This window comes from Chiloscyllium plagiosum, chromosome 9 (genome assembly GCF_004010195.1).
Source record: "Chiloscyllium plagiosum isolate BGI_BamShark_2017 chromosome 9, ASM401019v2, whole genome shotgun sequence".
In the NCBI taxonomy this organism is placed as follows: Eukaryota; Metazoa; Chordata; class Chondrichthyes; order Orectolobiformes; family Hemiscylliidae; genus Chiloscyllium; species Chiloscyllium plagiosum.
In genome coordinates this window covers 64399212-64412632 of record NC_057718.1, presented here as the reverse complement: position 1 = coordinate 64412632, position 13421 = coordinate 64399212, and the positions used below count along the sequence as shown (strand labels likewise).

At 41.5% G+C, this 13421-nt stretch overlaps 1 protein-coding gene across 2 annotated transcripts in view; it reads right to left on the bottom strand.

Moving 5' to 3' along the window:
* The window catches only part of si:zfos-1056e6.1 (uncharacterized protein LOC107988029 homolog), a 160375-nt gene that overhangs the window by 108514 nt on the left and 38440 nt on the right, over nt 1-13421 (bottom strand). For both annotated transcript variants that reach the window (XM_043696111.1, XM_043696112.1), the window contains exon 4: nt 10267-10331. In XM_043696111.1, the coding sequence (XP_043552046.1) occupies nt 10267-10331 (65 nt within the window). The remainder of the gene's footprint in view (nt 1-10266; nt 10332-13421) is intronic.

The following is a 13421-nucleotide window of genomic DNA, read 5'->3' as shown; positions in this document are numbered from 1 at the left end:
TTTGTTTCTCACAATTGGTGGCTCGTCCGGGATGTTCTTCCATCGCCGGGGGGAGTGGCTGGCCCTGGACACTGGGAAGACGCGTCCTGTTCGCAATTGAGGAGCGGTCTCGTGTCCCGGTTTGGTCCGCTCCCTTGGGCGACTGGTACGAATCCCACAAGAGAGACATTTGAATCAGACAGTGAAAGGAGGTCGATAGAAAATACGGCAAACAGGTGCCAGCCAACTTTGTGCACAGACCAGGGTAAGAGAATTGACTTTTAAGTACTGCCTTGGTGGCCAGGATTGAGTTTTAGTAGTTAATAAGGGACTAACGAACGAACTCAATATGGGTTGTGCCCGTGGGTAAGGAAAAAGCCTCCGGGAGAACAAAAGAAGAAAAAGGCAATGGAAATGGAGGCGGGGTCCCTTACAACATACCTCCAGAAAGTCCGTTGGGCAGGATGCTGTGGAATTGGAAAAATAATACTTGTACAAGTGAAAAAGGATGATTAAATAGTATTGCTTTGTATGGACTAAGGAATCCATTCTTCGCCCCCCCCCCCCCGTCTTCTGGTCAAAGTACGGGTCGGACGAAGGCCGGGTTGGGAAATATTTGAATTTATATGTCAATGAAAAACAGCCTTACAGTCAGGAGGATTCAGATTATGCTTCAGGTCGGAGGGGCTAGTGGATGAAGGGCTACTGAGGCTACACTTTGTAACTAAATCATGGCCAGGCATTCAGAAAAATATTCAAAAGATAGAGGGCTGAAGCGAGGAGCACCCAGAGGTGTTGTTGTGGAAAGCTCAGAAAGTGCCTGTGAGATATGGTGTGTGTGAGAGAGAGAATGAAAAGCGCTGTACAGCTAATAGAAAGTTTAACCCTTTGTGATTCGGTTTGAATGCACATTTGTTTGTTGGTGAATGAATGTTTGTGCTTTGTTCCCTGGAGCTTGAAATCCAGGACTGTTTTGAATCTGATTTCTATTATGGAAATTTAACATGATTTCTTTTAAGGTTAAGGATTTTACAGTGATTATGAAATAAAATGTTAATTCCTGTTCTTTTTACAGGTCATGACTGCCTTACTATCAGTTTCTAACTAATCTCTTTTATCCTTACATAAAAGCGATTTCAAATCAGCTTAATACGGAGCAAAACAACATGATAACCTTTCTTTGTGTATCAGACTCATTTATTTTCACTCAATTTAAGCCGTAGCTTTATTCAGAAAGTTCCCTCTCTCAGTGACAGTTGAAGTTTCAGTTCAACATTAGATTGTAATAAATCAATCTTATGGTTAATATCTGTGACCTTGGATTCGGCCATTATTCATGCATTAGAAGTTTTTTTTTAACTTGAATAGACAAATCCTTTTAAGACAGCTCTGGTTATTTCACAACCTATAGCATTGTAATTGAGCAGTGACTGGTCAGGACTACTTAAGAAAACTAATTTTGGATTTAAATTAAGGGACTAAAACTGGGTAATAATAGTGGATTTCAAAGTTGGGAACTGTATGCATTTTACATTTTAAATATTAAATACTGAATAAATGAATTTTAATATATAAATATATATTTACAAGTAAGATTCCAAAATGTATAGTTAGGAATAGGCTTTAAAGTTAGGCAAGCATAAATTGATAAATTGGTATTTGAAGCTATAGGGAGGAAGAAATATTACAATATTTCTTTAAAAAAAACAAGGCTTAAACAAAACATTGGGTGATGAAGAATGGCCATTAGGTGGCCCTAAAGCTGTTCAATTGGTTAAATCGGCTCAGCAATTGATCTGGCAACGTAACATGGGAGCAAGAACGAAAGAGTTAATTGGACTATGGCGACGGTTTTGTGATGAGAGGCATGAAGAATCAGTTTTCAGTTCGTGGCAAGATACGGCCACCAAATTGGGAATTGAATTAACTGCAAATGGTCCTATGGAATCTGTTGAGGTTTTTAAAAATGAACGTGCTCGAGCAAAACAATTACAGAAACAGAATGAGACGTCACAAGTGACTGGTAAACAAACAGAACTGTGCAATTACAGTTTCTAAAATGTTTTAGTCACTTGTTGCATTTCCACCCTGAATTACAGATAATGATTATTTTATTTATATAATATATAATTAATAATTAATATTTATAATAAATCAATTGTATTAGCCTGACTCAATATTAATTGGCAGGATTCCTTCACACATTCTCAGTGACCTGTCATATTGATTCATAGCTAATTTAAAACATGACAGCATTAATTCATTGTTAATTAAAGAATGGAAAGCTACATTACTGGCCGGAGTGTGTGCAGGCAGTGGCAGCAACAGCCTTATTGGTAGAAGAAAGTTGGAAACTTACTTTTGGGGGAGCCTTAATAGTCAGCACCCCACATCAGGTACAGACCATATTAAATCAGAGAGCAGGGCGGTGGCTTACAGACTCTAGAATTCTAAAATACGAAGCAATTCTAATAGAGAGGGATGACCTAACATTGATCACAGACATTTGTCTGAATCCAGCTACCATTCTCTGGAAAGGGGAGGATGAAGCTCCCTCAGACCCAGAACATGACTGCCTTGACATTATAGAATATCAGACTAAAGTAAGAATGGACCTTAGAGATATCCCTCTCCATGCAGGGGCCAGGCTGTTCATTGATGGGTCCTCCAGAGTGATTGAAGGTAAAAGACACAATTGATATGTAGTAGTGGATGGAATAGAGGGGAGTGTTATTGAGGCTAGTAGGCTACCCAATGATTGGTCGGCACAGACTTGAGAACTTTATGCACAAGGAAGGGCCCTTAAGGCCTTGGAAGACAAAGAATGAACTGTACACACAGATTCTAAGTATGCCTTTGAGGTGGCACACACATTTGGGAAGATATGGCAGGAGAGGGGATTGATAAACAGTAGAGGTAAAGAACTGGCTCATGAGGAATTGGTAAAGCAAGTATTGGAATCCCTTTTATTGCCAAAGGAAATAGCAATAGTCCACATAAATGGACATCAGCAGGGAAATGATCTCCCGAAGCAAAGGGAAATAGATTGGCAGATGAAGTCGCTAAGGAGGCAGCTCTGAACCCTCAGCCCGCTACAATATATACTTTGGTACCGATGGTGCAGGAACCTGGGGGGAGACCGATATTTAGCGCTAAGGAAGAGAGATAGAAGAACTAGGAGCTATACAGACAGTAGAGGGGCGCTACATGCTACCCAATTGCCGGAAGATGCTAAATAAGATGATGATGCGAGAAATTATGGCTGTCTTACACCAATTATGGCTGTCTTACACCAGGGGAGTCACTGGGGAGTGCAAGCAATGTGTGATTTGGTCTTAAAAGAAATATGGATGCAAAGGGATCTATACGATAGCCAAACAGATATGTGAGGGATGTATAACATGCAAGAAAATCAATAAGAAGGTATTGAGGAAACAAGTCCCAGGAGGGAGAGAACTTGGGCTCCAACCATTTCAGAGCATTCGCAGATTATACCAAATTACCCCGAGTGGGAAGACTGAGTTATATGCTGGTAATGGTTGATCACCGATGTGGATGGGTGGAGGCGCACCCTTTAGTCACTGCCACCACAACTGGGGTGTCCAAGATAATACTTGAACACATAATCCCTAGATACGGGATAGTGGAATGTATAGATTCACATCAGGGAACTCATTTTACTTCCAGGGTACTCCAGGGAGTAATGAAGGGGTTAGGAGTCTCCTGGGAGTTCCACACCCCTTGGCACCAACCTTCATCAGGAAAGGTTGAGAGAATGAACCAGACACTCAAGAAGCAGTTATCGAAATTAATAGTAGAAACCAGACTCCCTTGGACTAAGTGTTTACCTATAGCCCTTTTGCAAGTGCGAACGGCCCCAAGGAATGATATGGGGCTGTCCCCTTATGGGATATTGTTTGGCCTGCCCTATCTGCGAACGAAAGGGGAACTGCCAACCCTGGAGACTAAAGATCTGTTCTTAAAGAAGTATATACTGGGCTTGTCCTCCTCTTTGCTTTTTCTTAGGAGACAAGGATTACTGGCACAGACTCCACTGCTTGAATTCGCCGTTCATCCCATCCGGCCGGGAGATTTGGTCCTAATTAAGTCATGGACAGAAACTAAATTGCAACCAGATTGGGAGGGACCGTACCAGGCTCTTTTGACTACTAAAACGGCGATACGCACAGCGGAGAAAGGCTGGACTCACTACACCAGGATTAAAGGACCGGTGGAATCCCCGGTTAAGGAAGAAATCTGGACAGCCGAATCGATGGAAGAACCACTGAAACTTAGACTCAAAGACTTTCAGTAACTGATTTTTATGCGGACGCGGGATAGTTTCTTTTTGTTATCTATACATTGTATTGCATGTTAAATCTTTCGGTCCTTCTATACTATTGTAGGATGCTGGGGACGCTTAGGGTTACCATATTAGCCTTCTTAGTATTGGGATCTTGTCAAACGATGCTGTCATCTCCATATTTGTTATTAATGGTCCCTGAGTCTGAATATCCGCAAGTAATAGAGGTCGATGCTTGCAGCCTAGTAAAATGTGCAGATATAAAGTATCAGAGGGAGTATATTTCCTCCAAAATCTTTCTTAACACCCTACCGGACACAAGGTATGGTTCGCAAAAACCGCCACCTGGCATCACTATCCATAGAGCCCCCTTTCACCCAGCCCTAGACTGTCCTGACAGAACGTGTCACCGGAATATATCTCATCATTAGGAATACCTCCTCTGAAGACTCTTTTCCCCGTAAAAACGGGTCTTGACTCCTTAGTAACGATTTAAAGATAGTAATGGCTACCACTGGGGAGTGTTTTTCGGGCTGCTGTTTCCAAAAAGTCATAGGAAATGGAAAATGAGCCAAACAACTTGATAGCAAGGTACAATATTTTGCCCCTCCCAACGACCCAAAGGTGATAAAAATTATAGAGGTGAAGGACTTGAAGCAGACTATTGAAATAGAAACTAGACACGGGGACGCAAATGTCTGTGTTGAATGGGTAAAGTACACTGTTAAAACTCTGAATAAAAGCAATTGCTGTGCATGTACCTCCGGTAGACCGGTTGCCCACATAGTCCCCTTTCCGCTTGGGTGGAACCAAAACAGAAAGGGCATGGAATGTATGATAGATAAGACTGCATGGAATGATAGGAATTGTATATCCCTATCTCTAATGTTCCCTCCCTTGGAGAAGACAGATTTGAAAGCTCCCCTCCCCCCATTTTTGACCACGGTCAGGAATCACACATCGTGTATAAGCCGATGTACAAATCAATCTAGAGACTTGGGGGAGTTGAGGTTATGTATAGGAACTCAGAATGACACCGAAACAGACAAAGGAGGGAACTACTCAGCACTCAGGGTTCCCCGGGCGGATCTCTGGTGGTACTGTGGAGGCAGAATATTGCGACCTACCCTACCTCCTGACTGGAGAGGGATATGTGCAATTGTGCAGTTGACAATCCCATTCACCTTGGCATTTGAGAAGGAGAAGGTGATAGTAACAAAGAATGGGAGGAGTAAAAGGTTGATATTAGATACTTCCTTTGATAATAGGATTTATCTCGACTCTATAGGAGTTCCTAGAGGGCTCCCCGATGAATTCAAGGCCTGCAACCAGATGGCAGCAGGTTTTGAATCGGCCCTATTTTGGTGGGTAACAGTCAACAAGAATGTGGACTGGATAAAATTCGATAGTTTTTTAACAACCAGCAAAGATTCATCAATTACACTAGAGATGCAGTCAAGGGTATTTCCAAGCTATTTGATGCAACCAACAGAATGACCTTGAAAAACAGATTGGCCTTAGATATGATGCTAGCTGAAAAAGGGGGGGTATGTGTGATGTTAGGAGGTAGATGTTGTACCTTTATTCCAAATAATACAGCACCTGATGGGTCAATCACTCGTGCCTTGCGAGGATTGACCACCTTGGCGGAAGAATTGGCTGAGAATTCAGGAGTGGACACATCACTCACCGGATGACTGAAATCATGGTTTAGGAAATGGAAAGGTGTGGTAGTCTCCATCCTCACCTCCCTGATAGTGGTAGCAGGGGTACAGACAGCAATTGGCTGTTGTATTATACCTTGTGTACGAGAGTTAACCCAGCGGCTAACTGAGGCGGCCTTGGCAAAACAAATGCCTCTAAAAGGTAATCAGGCAGAGGAACTCAACCTCTTGAACAATGAGGGGATGGGTGACTTTAAGGAATTAGCCACTACAAATGAAGTCTCAGGGATGATGCTAGAGAACTGGAAGGCAACGTATGAGACAAATGCAGAAGACAACACTTAGTAGCCAAAAAGAAAAGGGGGGGATTGTAAGGTATAGGGTTAAAATTGTGCAGAATAAGGGAACAGGTGTTGCTTCTGCAAAAGCTTACATTATAAAATCAGGCTGTGCATGCCAATACTAAACAGTGAGAAGCAAAAACAGATAGAATTATCTATGACTAATAGGGCAGAGCGACCGTGTAGCGGGATGTACCAGTAACAGGAGAATAATGTGCCAGTCGCAGGAGGGATGTGGCCAACGGATGGAATTTAGTTTGACAGGACGATCGCACGAAGACAGCAAACTATGCCAGGATAGTCACATATAAGGAATGAGATAAATAAGAGTAAGGGGCGACAGGCTTAGAGTAATGGGAGAAGTAAACAGAGGCGGAGAGAAGCTAGACTTGTGATAGGCTACGCGCTACAGCAAAAGTAACCAATGGGGTGAAAGGGGAGGACCGAGAGATGCAGCTGAACAGCATAAATCAGAATGTAACCCTCAGATCGGGGTGCTTACTCGCTAGGCACCCGTTCTTGCAAGTACGTACCAATAAAATTTGCTGCTTCAGAATTTGACTCGGACTGAAATGTGTTAATATGTGAGTTTTGTTTCTCTCAGTTTGGGTGCTCGTCCGGGGTGTCCATCATCACCAGTGAGGTAGGCACCGTCGATGGCTGGGAACACGCCTCCCATTCCTTTTAGAATGGTCCTGTGTTCCTCGGCGGTGGGTTTCCCCTTCTGGTTGACTGATTGAGATCCAATGAAAGTCTATCTGAACCAGGCGAAAGGTTGTAAGTCGGCACAGGGAGCCAGGCAACTCTGTGCATGGACCAAGGTAGGATAAGAGGTCTTTAAGTACTGCCTTGGTGGCTGGGATTGAGTTCTGGTAGTTAATAAGTGTCTAACGAAGGAACTCAATATGGGCTGTGCCGAGGGTAAAGTGAAAGCCTCCGGGAAAAAAAAATGGAAATGGAGGCAGGGTCCCTGACAACATACCTCCAGAAAGTCCGTTGGGCAGGATGTTGCGGAATTGGAAAAATAATACTTGTACAAGGGAAAAAGATAGCAAAAAGAAGATTAAATATTGTTGCTTTGTATGGACTAAGAAATCCATTCTTCGTCCTGCCTTCTTCTGGCCAAAGTATGGGTCGGATGAAGACTGTGTTTGTAAACATTTGAATTTATATGTCAACAGAAAACAGCCTTTCAGTCAGGAGGGATCAGATTATGCTTCGTGTTGGCAGGGCTAGTAGCTGAAGGGCTACTGAGGATATACTTCGTAACTAAATCATGGCCAGGCATCCAAAAACAAATTCAGAAAATAGATAGGTGGAGTGAGAAATCACTTGATGAATTATAAAGAGAGGCACAGAAAGTGTTTGTAAAGAGAGAGGATGAGAAGCAAAAACAGAAGGTGAAAATGATGGTAGCCACGGCTGACAAAGTAGTCAAGAAAAGAATCGAACCAGTGACTAGCAACCGGAGTGGAAGGTGGCAGCACGTAAAACATAGAGGAAGGGGTAGAGGACGAGGAGGACCTTTCGTAGGGTCCAGTCAACAGGGACAAGGACAGAGGTGGAGACCCCAACAAGCAGGGTGTTACCATTGTGGAAGGAAAGGACACTTTAAGCGGGGGTGTCCTGAAATACAAAGGGAAGAAAAAACCATCCCGCTCATGAACTTTGATGAAGACGAGGGGTGTCAGGGGTACCTGCCCCCGGAGACCCACCGGGAACCCTTGATAAACGTAAAGGTGGGCCCTTATAGGGAAGGTGTAGTTTTCCGAGTAGACACGGGGGCAGCGAGGTCATCCTTAAATTTTATACCCAGAGGAGTACAATTTACAGATCAGAAAATAACAGTGTCCGGAGTGAAGGGGTGTGCCAGTCTCAGGAGGGATGTGGCCAACGGATGGAATTTAGTTTGGCAGGATGGTCGCACAAAGACAGCAAACTATGCCAGGATAGTCACATATAAGGAATGAGATAAATAAGAGTAAGGGGTGACAGGCTTAGAGTAATGGGAGAAGTAAACAGAGGCAGAGAGAAGCTAGACCTGTGATAGGCTACGCGCTACAGCAAAAGTAACCAATGGGGTGAAAAGGGAGGACCGAGAGACGCAGCTAAACAGCATAAATCAGAATGTAACCCTCAGATCGGGGTGCTTACTCGCTAGGCACCCGTTCTTGCAAGTACGTATCTGCTTCAGAATTTGACTCGGACTGAAATGTATTAATATGTGAGTTTTGTTTCTCACAGTAGACTACATAATTTAACACAAAAAGTGAAAAGAAAGGATTTCTAATTTACATAACTTAAAATATATTTTATCTCTCTCTCTCTCTGTCTCTCTCACAATTAACAAAGACAAACGATTTAATATATATACTATGGTTGGAAAAAGAATATGGACAGGTAAACAAAATTCCAAGGATCAAGAATCCTGACCACAAGAAGTTATTTTTTATTTTACAGTCCTTTTAATTTTGTAATGATGTTATGCTATTGTCTCTAGGGTGAGAGTCAACCTTTAATTCAATAATCGATTTGATGAACTTTTCTTGAATGAACTATTCTTTTCTTGGATGAACTATTTAAGATTTCTTGTGTTTTTTTCTTTGCCCCACACCAACAGAGAGAGACAGAGAGATGGACGCTTGCTGTCTGCATCCTTTGGCTGTTTCTTTCACCTTGCTGCTCTTGGCACTTGTACCTTTTAGCATTTTGCAGCTCAAACCTGTCAGATGGCTGTAGTCAGGCATAACTTCCTTCACTCAAAAAATTCACAATGCCGTTCAGTTTCAAATTTTCCTCTTTACTGTTTCCAAAACGTACCATTACATTTCACCGCTCAACAATATGCAACACTTGATTTTCAAGTTGTAAAACGTTCTTGACTTTTCACTAATAGCAGTCAACCTCCCATTTCAGTTTATAGTTTCAAAAAATAAAAAAACAATATACGGTCTCTTATAATAGTAGGAACCAGTAACAATACCATAGGAACTAATAAGACAGAAATACTGAATTTGTAAATATTCCAGAGGACCACATTCACAGCTGCTGGAGAGTCAGGTGTTGTGTAACATTACACCAGCCTAGGTCAGTCTCCTAACCAGGCAGCATAAAAAGTTAGATTCAAGGTAAATAATTCTAAGTTTAGCCAGCCTAATGTTTAATTATTACTAATATCTAGGAGCCAAAAGAGAACCAGAAGACATAACACAACGTATCCAATACCTCTTCCTCATCAATCCTTCCAGTGATTGAGCTTAACACTCTTTCTCCGTGTTCTCGGCACCAACTTCTTTAAAGACAGACGTAAAGTATTAATTCAATACTTCAACCACATTCACTTTTTGCCTCACATCATTATCTCTTTTCTCATTTAATGTCTCCTGTCTTCCACTCTATCTCAAAGCTTCCCTTTTGTTCATCCTCATCCCCACCTCCTCTGTCTTGCTTAAACCTACTACTTCTTCCATATATCCCAGTTCTGACAAAAGATCATTGACTTGGTTTCTCTGTCCTCAGATCTTCCTGACATGCTGAGAATTTCTAGCATTCTTATTGTTTCAAATTTCCAGCATCCACAGTATTTTTTCTTTTGTGTAACACCGAGATTCTTAATCATTTTGCTGCTGAGTCTTACAAAAATTCTATAGTTCACCTGTAATACATCATAGATATATTTTCAGTATAAAAATATTATTTAATTAAACTACAATTATTGGTATTGTTTTACTAATTAAGGTGAAGCAGGTTGCTTCTGCTGAACAACAATTCTGTCATAGCGTTGAGATTCGAATGACGTATTTGACGACCAGATCAACGCCCAAGCAATGAATTCGTTTTCACACAAAAAAAGAGAAAATGTTTCATGTAAGGAAGATTGAAAGCACTTCTTAACCAAGTAACCAAGAAGGAGAGACAAGGTAAGGACACCCCGAGTGAAAAGTGCAACAGATATAATTGCATTTTACTCCAGACTTACGATTGCCTGTTGTTTATATTCAGTTCACCATTAATTGGAACCAAATAACCCCGATTGTTTCGAAGCTGGAAAACAAAATGTTTAATAACTCGTTACACAGGTAATTTTCTGAAATATGTATAATAAGTGCCAGGACTGGGGCGGGGGGGGAATGAAATATTATCTCAAAATGTGCTTGCCCTATGACAGCCATAAGTAGGAAGCTTTTTTTAAGACTAATTGCTGAGGTGACTACTTCCATTCAAGCTGTCACTTACTTCATTTTTCGAACACATGATGTCAGCTTCATTAGTGAATTCACTTTTCTAATTTACAGTCTTACACTTTAACTAGAGTTAATTGTAGTCCTGAAACAAACGGAAACAGAGATTGCTGTAGAAACTCATCAGGTCTGACAGCACCTGTGGAGAAAGTGAGGACTGCAGATGCTGGAGATCAGAATCGTGAGTATGGTGCTGGAAAAGCACAGCAGGTCAGGCAGCATCCAAAGAGCAGGAGAAGGGTTTATGCCTGAAACATCAGTTCTCCTGCTCCTCGGATGCTGCCTGACCTGCTGTGCTTTTCCAGCACCACACTGGCAGCACCTGTGCAAAGAAAGCAGAATTAACATTTTGAGTTCAGCGACCCTTTTTCAAAACCAAATTGTGGGATATAGGTAAAGTAGTGTTACTTCTGCAATCATAATTACTTATGCAAGGTAAATGAACTCACACCAGTGTATAATTGTTTCAGCCAAGAGCTGAGTCAACAAGAATGAAAACTATGTGAAGGAAATACATAATTTTTTTTGTATTAGCTAAAATGTGCACACAAGAATGAAATGTGCCTGCAAACAATGGTAGATGTTACAGACAAATAGATAAGTTGCTGTGAGGCGAGGGGGTAAAGCTAGACATGCCTGTACAAACAGTAGTTATAAGCATCTATTTCCCGCTTCTGCAAAAACAAGAACAAAGCACAATCAAGAAGTCATGAGGTCATAAGGTCACAACAAGTGAGGGAAACGGATGGTAGTGAAGGCAGATATACCTAACAATGGACTACAGTAGGATGTGGTCAAACGGCCTTGAGAGGCCAGAAATAAGCATTTTGTCACAGACAAGGCCGGATAAGGCAAGAGATGAACAAGAGTAATGGGCGTCGGTCTTAGAGAGGTGGGAGATGTATACAGGAGAGGAGCAATGGGAGGATGGAATAGGAATGAATTACATAAATATTGTGTACTAGTTGAATTCAGTGTGTGTGTGTCCCTGCCTTGTGGACAGTGGACACAACACCCCTCTTGCAAGAGCGTAATAAACTATACTACTATTTCAGATCTTGTCTCGGACTGAAATTATTGAAGTGAGTGAGCTTCGTTTCTCACACAAACCATCTTCACTTCAGCTGAGATCCTTTCTTTTTTTGTTTCTTTCTGATCACCCGCATCCACGGTTCTTTGCTTTATTTAATTGTAATCCTGTTCCACTTAAAGTGACAAAGCACTCCAAAAGCTTGTGATTTCAAATAAACTTGCTGAACTATAACCTGGTTTTGTGTGACTTCTGACCTTCACTCAAAGTGTGTTTACACCACAATCAGGCCATTTTCAGTGAAACAGAATGCTCGAAAGAATGCAACAAAAAGGCAAATTTAGTCCATCAAGTCTATTCCTTCCAGACTATGTCCAATTTGTCCTACAAGGACTCTACCTACAACTCTATTGGATTTCTCCAAAAATATTATTTTATCAACTAATTCTCAAAAACCAATCAATGCAATCTACTCCCATTTACTCCAGATGTGTGTCATAATATGTCCAAGAGGACTGATTAAAATATCTACAGAGAAGAATAACATTCATTGGAAAATTTGCTAACGAGATGAACTGCAAGTTTAGAAACAGAAAACAGGCAACAATCAATAGGAACAAAAAGCCCAGACAGCAGCCTGTGCTGGTTCACTTTCGCAGTCTGGATGTGGTTTTAAATGGAAGAGTGCTGAACAATGTGAAGCATGTAAAGGTCAGAAAAAGAACAGAACTTGATGTAGTAAAATCAAGACTGAGCAATTGAGGGAAAGTAATGCAAATCCATACAATAATATTAAGTACTTACACTATGCACAGGAATGGCTTAAGTAGGATATTTCTGAAACGTTCCATTCTCAGGTCACAGTACCATTTGATCTGGAATCATCTGTCATCACTGTTGTGTTAACCTATTATGTTGCATTTGATAAAGTGGGAATTCAGGTACTGCGTTTTATTGGTTTTTAATGTCCAGCATTCAGTGTGTGCTTTGTCTCAAACAGATACAACTGCTATTCCTGCACTGCTGCTGTTTGTAGACACACATTCACTCACACTGTCTCTGACACTGGTTGCAACATAGTTCAGCTGAAGGTTATCCCAAAGATAAATCTCTCACTTTTCCTAGTACTGCTGCCTTGACTCAAAGCCCAATCAATCCACAGAAGGATAAAACAACAAAATGTGTGAATGACAGATTATTATCTTCAATTCAAGTACAAATGTTTTCTTCATCTGGCTCATGCATTCATAGAATCACAAAGCTGTAAAGTACAGAAACAAACACTTCAGTCCAACTTATTCATGCTTCCCATATATCCTAAATTAATCTGGTTCCATTTGCTAGCACTTGGCCCACATTCTTCTTAACACTTCCTATTCATGTTCCCACCCAGATGCCTTTTAAATATTCTAATGGTACCAGCCTCCACCACTTCCTCTTGCAGCTTATTCCATACACGCACCACCCTTTGCATGAAAAGGTTGCCCCTTAGGTCCCTTTTGGATGGCAGATGGATTCTTAGAACAGCTGGTGCTGGAGTCTACCAGGGAGAAGTCAATTCCGGATCTGGTATTGTCCCTGGAATTGATCAGGGACCTCGAAGTGAAGGAGCCATTAGGAGGTAGTGACCATAATACAATAAGCTTCAATCTGCAATTTGAAAGAGAGAGGGTACAACTGGTAGTGACAATATTTCAGTTGAATAAAGGGAACTATAGAGCTATGAGGGAGGAGCTGGCCAAAGTTCAATGGTGCAATACCTTAGCAGGGATGACAGTGGAGGAACAATGGTGGATATTTCTGTGTATAATGCAGAAGATGCAGGATCAGTTCATTCCAAAAAGGAAGATAGATCCTAGGAGG